This window comes from Oreochromis niloticus, linkage group LG1, assembly GCF_001858045.2.
Source record: "Oreochromis niloticus isolate F11D_XX linkage group LG1, O_niloticus_UMD_NMBU, whole genome shotgun sequence".
NCBI classification, from domain to species: Eukaryota; Metazoa; Chordata; class Actinopteri; order Cichliformes; family Cichlidae; genus Oreochromis; species Oreochromis niloticus.
The window spans coordinates 29,222,526-29,234,649 of NC_031965.2; the positions used below are offsets into that span (position 1 = coordinate 29,222,526).

Genomic DNA, 12,124 nt, shown 5'->3' on the forward strand with positions numbered 1-12,124 from the left:
AACGAAGCAGTGAAGCTACAAAGGAAACATGCTCAAGGACACCTGTTCCTTGCAGGGAGCAGTTTGTGAGAAGCATCTTGTCTGTGCAACACTGCACCAGTCATGTGTGAATGAAAAAAAAAGGGAACAGGATCCACTCCCTTATCGCCACATGGAACCACAATGTACTTTTGAACGTGATGACATATTAAAAATTTGATGGAGTCCTAGGATGACACAGCGTGACTGTGTACTTAGGAAAGTATAATGCCGACTTTGAAGCATTTCTTTATGACATTATTTTTAAGCCAAACTAGATCACTTATTGATCAAAGAAAACAGCAAAAGATAATTACTACTGTAATTAGGAGTACAGCATCAGCATAATGTCTATGATGCTGGTACTAGAAACCACAGAGGACTTCAAAACAAATTCATCTGCATGAAAGACCCAAGTACCCTGAATCAACTCAGCATTTCCCATTACAGTTATACCAAGGAATGTGAAGCCATACAAGTATACTGAATATACCAGCCTATATATACCAGTATAGACTGAAGAAGTCACTTGGATGAGCGACAAAACGCTTCTCCCACTGAAAACGCTACATCCAGATGAACAGAATCAACTTTTTGGGGCATACTACTGTAGGTGGAAGTGATAGAGTTGAGTTGCTTGTGGGTGTATCGTTTACTGTAAGGCAGGTGTGTGAAAACAGTATCGACACTATGATTATGATGACTAAACTAACGTTATATGTTAGAGGTTACATTATCTAGCTATAAAAGCAAAATTAAAAAAATGGATATCAAATGATGCTGCCCTCAATGTGGCTTAGACATGCTCCGTACACACTGCAGCTATTATCGCTTTTTTAATCAGTGTCACACAGTCACAGCTGGTGATTTTAATTATTTTTTAAATATAGTTGTTCTGGTTGTATTTACGTTCAGACCTTATGTCTGAACTCTAAAAACAATTACCAGACCTTTGTGACCACAGAGTTATATATCAGCATCTGCACAGAGCCTCTGTCTGTTCGCCACAGCTATCTGCCAAAAACTGCATTTTCAAGAAGCTGACATTTTCAATTGGCTTTTAAAATATTAGTTTCATATTAGGTTGATCATGGTTGTGTTACGTATGGCTATGCATTGTGTAGAAATATAAATTTTGATAAAGAGGACAAGGGAGGAAAAAAAAAGTCAGCCTGGTCCTCCCTTCCTATTTTTGTCTCTCAGCGAGATGAGGTCATCAAACACCAACCTGCTTTGTATATTAATGATGCAACAGCCAGGGTTCTTTGGACACCCTGTCCCTGGAGACTGCTTGTCTGGCAGCAGAGGAAGACTTCATCTTGATTTAAGAGAGATAACACCCTCGACAGAACTGTGACAAAGGCTAGATAGGCAGTGTGAGAGGAGATAGTGAGGGAGTGTCGACACCAGTAGAGAGGAGAAGACAGGACAGGAGGGAGGCAGAGGAGGGACTGTGTGATACACTGTGCCTTTAAAGCACCAAGCCCCTCCTCCACAGAGCCAAGCAGAAGAGCCGAGTGGTGCTGGCAGGAGCCTGAGCCCAACGATAAACTCTGGCATCAGCTTCCCTTCATCCGGCAGTGAGCGAGGACACAGTGAGGGCGTAGGGGCAGAGGGACAGGGACGGAGAAAGAGTGACAGAAAGAGAGGGAAGTGTGAGAGAGAGGCAGAGAGAGACAAACCAGGCCGATAGACAAAGAGGGAGAGGCTGTCATAAGAATCACACAGCTCCTTTTTCACAGTAGCAGCTCAGTTGATCTGTCTGCTGCCTCCCGATGTAGGCGAATGCTGAAGGGGATGACGGGTGGTGTGTTACGGCAGCATAGCTATCTGAGTGATGGTAGCGGCCGCAGCAGCATCACAATCCGAAGCAGGGGCTCTTCTTGCCACTCTGGCTCTTAGTCATCTTCAGCGTCCGCTCTCCCTTCTCAGAGTGCTATCAGGGCCATTCATCGTTCCCATCTCATGCCTCCTGCCTCCTCCTCCTCCACAGCTTCATCCTCCACTTCTACTCCTCCTCTGATGAGCCACAGCCTCAGAGTGAAATAACCCTGCTAATAGAAGCTTCTCCCTCTGTCAAGACAGTAAGTACGGGAGGAGGGGGGGAGAACTCTGTGTGTGTGTGTAAGGGAGAGAGGGAGTGTGTCTGCGTGTGTAAGACAGAGACGAAAAAGAGGGAGTGAGAACAGCAAGAAGGAGAGAAGATGTTGGTGTGTGCGACAGAGGGACTTCTAAAGAACCAGCAGGTTGTGTGTAGCTTCAGTGATTCTGCTGTGCCTGGACAGTAAGCTCTGGGCATAGCAACAGCAAAGTGATGCACAGAAAAGGTGAGTAGGTGTGCGTCCCAGCGGATGTGTGTGAGCGTGTGTGAGCGTGTGGAGGTGAGGCAAGTGCTGCTGAAGTACGAGATGCATTTTAACAGAAGCAAGAAATAATCAACGCAGTTAATCCCTGACCATATCTGAGTCTTATTCACCCGACTGATGCTGCTTTTCATGCTGCTATGATTTAGAGCAAGCTTTAAAAAAGAAAGGAAGATGAGACATGAACGAATAAGTGATTGCTTTCCTTCCTGTATGACCAGGTGCCATGTGTGATTGGCCAGCATACCCTGTGGCAGTGGCATCGCCCTGGATTTGGCGAGAAGCTCTCCCCCCTGCTTGTTCTCTGGGGCTCCTTTGGGAAGCTTTCATGGGATTTATCTTGTCCTGCTGGATGGCACGGAGCTCTCTGCCTCTCTGAAAAGAGTCCACAGAGAAAACATACATTACACGGATAAGAAGTAAAATAATTATCCAATCACAGCACAAGCAGGCAGACCGGGTTCCCTTAGCAACAACTGAAGGAGACGAGAGAATCCTTTTCTCTTTCTGCTCCTTTGGTTTTTGGGCACACCCCTGTGGACTGCTGTGGGTCAGTCTTTTGCAAGAGGACTTCAAAAACATTTTTACATAAGACAAGCTATCTCCGAAATTCCAGAGGAAGGTGCTCATTTGCCTTCAAGTCAGCTTGTTACTGTGTCTCATTGGCACAATGAGTTTTTTGTTATGCCTCCACAAATTCGCATCGAAAGTCACACTGCACTGGCTTAGAAATCAATTCATTTTGATCCCACGCCACCTGGAATGAGCCCTGCATTTTGGGGGAGATTTGACACTGTGTGAAAAGACCCACTCTTACATTTCTCCCTGTCATGGACAAGAAATGAAGGACAACATGATTAGGTCATCAACTGCAAAGAAAATGGATGAGAAGCAGAGTTTATTTTGATGTGAGTTTCTACTGAGAGTCTTTTTTCCTCGGAGGAGGTTACACTGCACTTGACAGAGGAATATTCCCTTTTTTAAACAGGAGCTGTCCTTTCTGTCTTTTAAACAGTAGCCCTCAGTAATGGACTATTTTTAGAAGGCAAATCTTGGCCCGCTACCAATAAAATCGAACACGATCATTTTGAGAATCGAGCCACTGCTGGGAGTTTTATTTTTCTATTTCAAAAAGGTTATCGTGAACCCTTTCCCTGTTTTCACTTTTGTATGTTAGCCTGCCATTATGCCACTGTGTTTTACACGTAAAAAAGAGTGTTCAGGACAAATGGAAGAAAGAAAAAGTCTTTTCCCTGTATAGACAGGCATTTTAAATAGCATCTCCTTGAGAACAATTTCAAATATATACACTGACACATGAGATGAGTTGGCTCAACATGATTATGTAAGAGTTTCATACCAGCTTTAGCCCATGAATTTTCCCTCTTCTTTTTCGATGGATTTACAGCATTTGACTTTTCCCATGCTCCTTTTCTCTTCATTTTTGGAAGTGTCTTCAAGAAGGCATGGATGCCAGAGTGTGACCCTGTGCCGAGAGTGCTGGCGAGGCAAGGTGTTTTGGCTGCCGAGGTGCTTTTAAGATGTTGAGGTCTCCCTGCGTGGCCGGGGCCCCTGTTCGGATCAGTAGCACTGAGGCTCCTTGTAGCCAAAGACATGGACCCCGACTCGGCTCCCCCACGCCCTCAGCCTGTTGGCCACTGGCTCCACGTCACCCTGTAAAGGATGTCCCTCAGCAGAGCTCCGGCCCGGGACACCTCTGAGACCCCCAGCCCGAGAGAACGCATCCGCAGCCACATGAAGATGGTGATTGATCAGCTGGAAGGAATTCTCAAAGAGCTCAAGGATGTGGCCAAGGAACTCCGGGAGGTGAGCATCAAAATAAGTTTACAAATATCAGGCTTTTTCATTTACAGAGGACTATAGTAAGGAAGAAAAGCAGGCAGGGAGATGACAATGGCTGCAAGGTGGGCGTGCTTCTCTTGTAAGCTGCATTAAATTAAGTGTAAAATTCTTTTTCTAGCATAGAGATATTGATTAAGATTTGACAGTGATGAGATCTAACTTTTCTGTGTGTTTGTAACAAAAGAATGTTGTTTATTACAACCACACCAAGGCTTTTCTGCTCTTACAATAAGCCCACAAGAACACAGTTGCTTATGGGCAATTACAAATGTCCTTCATGTGTTCACTGGTGTCTTGTGGGAGGTACAGTAGATGTGAAGAGCCGCTGAAAAGCAGCAAAGCCAGGCTGAAAGGAAATACAGACACAGGCTTAGATAAGATACATGACTTAGCGCCGCAATAGTTACATAACCATTTTGTTAAGAATCAGCTGGATTCTTACTGTATTTTTGAAACTGCCATGGTAACACTGTAATATGTGCATTTTAGTGTGTGTGTGTGTGTGTGTGTGTGTGTGAGTGTGTGTGTATACACCACAAGGTCTGAACAAGGATCTTCAAAGAGACACTGTGTGTGTTGTTATATGCACGTACAACCACGTAGACTTAAAAAAAATCTGCGTGATGTTTGATAATCAGTAGTACATCTGTTTATGTGGGAAAGTACAAAATCTCTTTAGGATCTTCCCCCTGCAGTGTCCTCAAAGATGTGAGCTCTTCTTGCAAAGCTCTTCTGCAGGAAGAGATGAAGGCAGATATAGACAGAGACAAATGAAACCTGAGTAAACAGTTTTGTCCGACCCATTCCATATCCTCCAAGCTCATGACATGATTAGCCTCCCACCTGCTTCTGGGATCGACACGTGTGTCTAAATGTGTTAAAAAGGCAAAATGGTGGATGTTGGTGCATATAATCACCCGAAGAAGGAGGGGTGTGGGTGGCTATCATAACTTAGTTCATCACCCCACAGGAACCTTTCCCCCCACATTCTCCCTGACTCCCAGCTCTGTCCTACTCACTACGCTCTACTTTATGTACTTGCACAGTTGGAGGTGCAAGGGCACCGCTTGCAGTGCACCTTCTCTCTGGTGAACAAGAGAAGTCGGCCCATGAGCAGAAGTGATTGATGGTTATGGGACAACTGCAAGTGGAATAATGCTGGCTGGAGCTATTTATAAACAAAAACACAGGCTGTGCCTCTGCCAGCTCCAGTGCATATTACCATTCTTATCCCAGACCCCATTAGAGAAGGCTCTGCAAAGTGGCTCAAATGTCATTTTTTATTGGAAGAGCACATTCCCACATATTAAAATGGTTAAGGAATCATATTAACTGAAGTAGCAACTGTGATACTGGTATAAATATCCTACAATTAACTGACCTTTGGGGTGGGAGTCTGTATCAAAGGGAAATGGAGAAATAGAATCAGTGTAGTGCTATCAGATGCATGGAAGCCTAATGTTCCATAAAATCTCTCATTCTTGGCCACATGAAAGGAACACTATAATAGACAACAACTGTCATATAAATAAATGATGAATTGCAGTGTGAATGTAGTGAAATAAATAACTCAGTGGAGGAGCGGTAATGACTGATTATCACCCACAAGGTCTTTGGGGAACTGAAGATAGAGCTCTGAGGAGTTAAAGCTGACATTCTAAAGGAAAAAGCTGCCCAGATATTGGGAACCTACGAGTGTGTTACTAAACTTACTTCACGGTACCGCTTTCAAAGCTCAAGATCACATATGTACCATGTCACTGTGCCAGCTGGTCAAAAGCTGAAACCAAGACGCGATTAAAACATCTAATTTTAACACATTATTAGTCATGTTGCCAAAAAAAAAAATCTACTTACATTTAATTTTCTTTTCCTCCATATTGCCTGCAGTGTTCAATTTAGATCATTTAGTCAATGACGTTAAATGTCACATGAATTAAAACACTTACTTTTGGGAGGTTTTCTAATTATACTGTCTGGATTTTAGAGCATTATGTACCTACAGTTAAATAATGTATCCTCTGCGTTTTTAGTCGATTAAAGTAAAAAGGATAACACTTTCAATACTCATATAAAAGGGGAATCTCTTTGTGAACAATATAGATTTTTTTTAAATATGTATCACTGCAGAATTGTAGCCTTCCATCAAGAGACGTCATCACTATCTAGGTTCTCAACTCAATATAACACTAGATAATTGGCACAAATAAACATCCATTAAATTGCTGTTTAAACACTAAACCCAGTCAATGTGCTGTTATAAGCTAGGAAAATAAGGCACAGTTTAAAAATGACTCAGTGCTTTTCTTCACCTTCACTCAGTCTTCCCACGAGTGACTACCATTTCTCATAAAGAGAGAAAAAGACTTAACATGGGGTCACTTTTGGGTCTTACTGGTTTTGACTTTCAGACCTCACCATTCCCATCAATAAGCATTCTTTCAACAGAGGATGTGCTCAACATCTTAAATGACAGCAAATATAGGTTCACAATTGTTGCTAGAGTTTGAGCACCTATACAGCCTAAATGAACTCACCAAGTTTAATGCAAATCCGTATTATGCAATTGTACAGTATAGTGACTGCATGCCATTCAGATTTACTTTTTTTTATTTGTTATGAAAACAAAATATTTCTGGAAAAAAATTTCACAAAGATGGAGCTGCTTCAGGAAACTTTCAGGAAAGACTCAACGATTGCTAAATTAAAAAGCAATCTCTAGCAAATTTTCATATAAAGGCGTGCTTCTGCAAAATCTTCACACAATACACGGATATCTTCTCCACGCTAGTCATTTGGCTCAAACATTAACACTACAATCACCTTTAATTCATACAAATTAAATAACATGGCAGCCGGTGAAAAAGCACCACAGTACCTGACTGGTTTGATAAAGCTTGATCTGAATGCCAGCTGCACACAGAACAATATATATAGTTCCTCATATTTTGTGTTAAACATTTTAGGAAACCATGCCATATGGTTATATACTCACATAAATATAACCGATTATGATAATACTACTAAAACTACCCATATGCACCTTCTAACATAATCGTGAACTTATCCAATATAAATTCTGAATAATCCTAGTGTACATAAAAATGTGATTATGGTACGAATCTTGAAATTGGAAGACTGTAAAATATCAAGGTTTTCCTTTCCATGCTGCAGCAATGTCTCAGGCAGCAAATCTTCCTCACATGTTGAAGAAAAATGTAACATGGAGCACGGGTAGTTTTTCAAGATTGCTCCCTTCAAAAGCCTATTACTGTCAACTGCAGCCTGTCTTACTTGTGAATCCCATTAAGGCTCCATGACAGGTAAAATGAAAAGGACCTAAAGGAAGGACATTGGAAGGTAATATACTGATAAACTACTCCATTTGTAGTAATAATACTGGCAGGAGTGGCGAGACTAGAGGAAATAATTCATTTAGATATCATGTCAACCTTGGACTTTTTGCAAAAATGGCAGCAAACAGAATGCAAAGTAACCTCTGAAAGTTATTGAGTTCTTACTTTTGCTCAAATAAAAATTAAAAAAAAAAAAAGGCAAATATAGAAATGCAAATGTTAGAGTGAACCCGTGATGGTTATTGGAAAAATTGGGAAATTGGAGATTAAAATTAAAAGAATTTAATGAAGTGCTACAGAAATAAAAATGAGGCACAGGAAAAGTGTATTATATTTGTTTTAAATGTTATGCACTTATGTGGTACATGTATTTTGACTTTTGTTGCCATGAGTCACTCTTGGAAATGAGATTTTTTTACCTGGATAGATAAAGGACTAATAAAAAAGCACCAGTGGCATCAACTAACGTAAAAGGTTTTGGCAAATTATATTGAAGCAAATACAAATGATGGGCTGTTATTATGTGAACATGGGTTTTATGCTATATGATAGCAAGAGCAGAAAATACTTCATGCCTGTGCTCCTCTCAAGATATTTAAACACAGGAAGCTAATCAGGAAGAGAGGAGATAATATAAGCTAGAAAAAAAAAAGGCAATTATCAGAAGCATAAGACATCAGAGAACTGGCTTCGATCAGTCAGCCTTTTGGTAGTTGTATGCATATGCTCATGTAATGCTTAAGAGCGACTTACTACCCTGAAGGAGGAGGATAGAGGCAGCAACAAAAGGCAAGCGTCAGGTGAAATCTGTGTACTCCAAATGTCAGCTTTTTTTTCCCCCAGCGATGATGTATTGAGTAACAGTTCCATTAATGGGACTGGTCACTAAGCCGTTTCAGAATTATATAATAGAGATTTCAGTGTGTCATTAAAGGCACCAAGTGACCAAAAACAAACAAAAACAACAACAAAAAGCAGTCATCACCTTTTTTTCTTGTGATTAGCACCTGCATCTTTTGCTTTTAATTTTTGCTGGTGTTTTAACAAGAGAACTTGTGCTCAACAAGCCAAGTTCGCCTCTAAATGGCAGATGCATGCGGCACAAATGGGTGGTCTATTTAATTTCTATTCATCACCCAATACCATCTGCATGATCCCTCTGGCCTGGTTGTCAAATCAAGACATCTGTGCTAAAATGGAGTCTGTCAAAGAAAACTGCCATGTAAATTATCTGATCGGGAAGGCTACTATATTGTTTTCATGTGCAAGGCATACGTAAATGCCATGTTATTAAAGCCTGGTGTGGATAGTGAGGTAACCAAGCACCTGGCCTCAGCCTCAGAGCCATCTGCCAAGCCAACAAGCCAGTTGTGTCTCCTGATCAAGTCTGAAACCAGTTATGACACATCCATGTCGAAGTGGGGGTGGGGGCACAGTGCCCCTCTGCTGAAGCTACCATGCTCAGCGCTGAATGAAATCTGTTCCAAACCCAGAGGCAGCCTAAGGGAGACTCAAACCAAAATCAAAGGGCCTTTTTTTTTCTTTTTTTTTAGAAGAAGAAGCCATATCCTCTCCTCACTCTGTTCCCTCCCCTGCTGCTGCTGCTACTGCTGCTGCTGAGCAGAGCAGGGAGCAGAAAACTGCTTAGCAAGAACACTTCAACATTTAACCATGAGAGTGGCTCTTGTAATCACTAGCACTTTAACTCAGTGAGTAGAACAATATAGAGGACAGTGGTAAACACACTCTCATACCATAACATTGTTGAGCCTATTACAAGAGAATATTTGCAAAATTTAAGGGCATAGCAATGGTATTAGGAAATCCCCATGTGGAAAATGGGCCACTGCAGAGTGATGTAATAAAGTTCCATTTATTTCCAAATTTTAGATCTGACCCCAATTGACATGTGTCTAATGAAATATCTTTACAGCAAATTTAAAAATATAGCCGTAATGATAAATGAAATCTTGGGAAAATTCAGGATAATAACTAAAATGTTTTTCTAAGACATACATGCCATCACGCTGGACTTACTACAGAGCAAAAACCAAAAAAAACTGTCTATTTCTATTAATACTCATGATAACTAATCAACTTGGCATGTGAATGGGATTCATTTTGTTTGTCCAAACGGACGCCTACAATAAGAAATTACAATGTAATAAGTCACAAAGCTGTGTTCTGATGTATCATTTTCCACAAAACAACCATTTCGACTTGGCTTACTGCATTGTGGGTTTTACTGCCCAGTTAACCACAGCCCAGTGATCTCCACTGAGGATGGCCCAGCCTGTTCTCCACTACAGAATCCATTTACTTTAGATTGAGGCAGGGTCGGGCCAAGTCTCTGACATGCGAACATGCCGACCAGCTGCTCCTTGCAGGTCAACGATACTCAGTGGCCAACAGTAAAAGCTTAAAAACACACAGAGAGAAAAGTGCCCTTCAACCTGACATACCTGGGCCAAAGTGTTTCATCTTATTAAAAGCCATTTGGAAGAAATGACAAGTACCCGCCTGCTGTGTCTGTCAATTTGTTCTTCCTTGACTGACCTCTTTTGTGCGTGCAAATTAAATTCCTAAATTAAACTTGGTGACGTGCCTCCAGCAGAGTTCTCCTTGCTCAGGAAAACAAGAAAAAGCAGGTACCTTTTTTTTCGGGCTGAATTCAGAACACCCTGCCATCTCCACATCTGTGTTGCTGCCTTGAGCTGAGCTCCCCATGAGTTTGTCCATTCCTGGAAGGAAGCAGGGGTTCAATTATTCTCAGGACTGAAGAAATTGCTCTTTGGGATTCAAAGTGAAAAACCAGATCATCTGTTGATTGGCTGATTTTAAATGAATTCTGATATGTCCACAGTTATTAACAAGTGACAAAAAGATCACTGCTTTAATAAAAGGACATTACCTTTTATTTTTATTTTTATTCCATGATCACACTATTTAAAAGTAAGCGGTTTTGAGGACTGCAAGGGGATCAAAGAAGGAAAGGACTAGTGGTAAACAATGTGTTAAGACTTAAACAGCATCTAACCTTGAGAGCTGTGGAAAGAATAAAAACTGCACCACGCAAAGCATTCCCCAGAGACTCTTTTACCTAGCTCTGCTGTGGAGCTCCAGCATTCTTTCGGATGCAGGCCCAGCATATTGACTAGCCCATCGTGCCTGTAAGACCCACTGGATTAGGTGGCCCTTTGAGCTCTGCCTCCCTCCGTGAACCCTGCACTCAGCACAGACTGTAATGAGGGCTTTAGGTTAGACCTCTGCTGAGATAAACACTCCAAAAATTGTGCTTGTTGTGTTCATTGATTTTTATCAGCTAACACACCTACTGTGGGCTAGTTACAGATAAAGCAGTGAAAATTTTTACCATGCATGTTTGTACTTTGTGATTCAGCCACAAACCCTTTTGCTTGTCCCAAGGCAAGGATAGAGTCAAACAGGATGAAAAAAGGGTGTTACAGGCAAAGCAAAGAAATACTGAGGGGAAAAAAGAGAGAGAAAGGGAGAGATGACGGGCGGATGGAGATAATGGTTTCTCCTGCTGCACAGAATTGCGACAGACTGGGTGGAACAGCTTAGATCAATTGTTGCAATTGTGCTCGTTCGTGGGCGTGTTTAGGATTGTTTTGGCCTATCTCTGTGCTGTGAATAAAACCAGTAGACTGTAGTTAATGGTGTGAAAAATGGCATCCATCGAAGTGCACAAGCAGCCTCCAAGAATAGCTACATCATTTCATTGTGTCAAAGCATACTGTACGCAGAGGGACAGCTTTCTCTCCATTAGGCCATCAGATTGTGTTTTACTAAGGTGTGGATATGTGATTTTATAACTGTTGAGATACATATAATGCAAAATAAACCGATTACTATTATGATCAGATTTTGAAGAGGCGCTATATTTTTCTTTATTTCCATTGCCTGTAAAAACGCTCAGGGCAGCATGGGCCAACCCACTCACCAGCGGTGCAGCTTAATCCAGCTACAATCTTTGGAACTGTGTTATACTGAGGGATCATCAGGAGGCTTTTTTTGTCATTCCTTTTATTTTTAGCCATAGTCTGTGATGCATCATAAATCAACCCAGTTTCGAATGAGATTGTTCAGTTTTCACCAGCAGAAATAGCTCAAGTTAGATGGCACACTACTAAGCAACTGGACCACTTCTAAAGCCTTTTAAGGGCTCAAGTTTTTACACGTCCGTCCTGACACATAACGCCAAACAGGTTCTTTCAGATAACACACAACAGGTGTTTTAGTGCTATTGATATTCAGCATTTCTGATATTTCCACCATAGGAAAATTATTGTGCATCTGGTATTTTGTTATGCATGTTAGAAAATCCTGCCAGAAACTGTGTGACAAGTTACAACAGTATGACTCACTTCTAATTCTGGCTTGGCATGTGTAATGTTGCACACTGTCTTAGTATAATTAAAAATGTGTTGTTTACAATATAGAGCCAGGATGCAGCTGTGACAATGCAATTGGGTGTTTTATTTTTAATCAGTATCAGCTATT

General features: G+C 41.4%; 1 protein-coding gene across 4 annotated transcripts in view; it reads left to right on the forward strand.

Annotated features, from left to right (window-relative positions):
- Positions 1-1,317: 1,317 nt before the first annotated feature.
- Positions 1,318-12,124, forward strand: part of insyn1 (inhibitory synaptic factor 1) — a 56,427-nt gene continuing 45,620 nt past the window's right edge. For 2 of the 4 annotated variants that reach the window (XR_002061894.2, XM_025907369.1), the window contains exons 1-2: positions 2,111-2,345; positions 2,603-4,208. Coding sequence is in view for 1 of the 4 variants with exons in the window: in XM_025907369.1 (XP_025763154.1) it covers positions 4,065-4,208 (144 nt within the window). In the remaining 3 variants the exon portion in view is untranslated. The other 2 variants (XR_003220164.1, XR_003220165.1) reach the window with 2 other exon arrangements.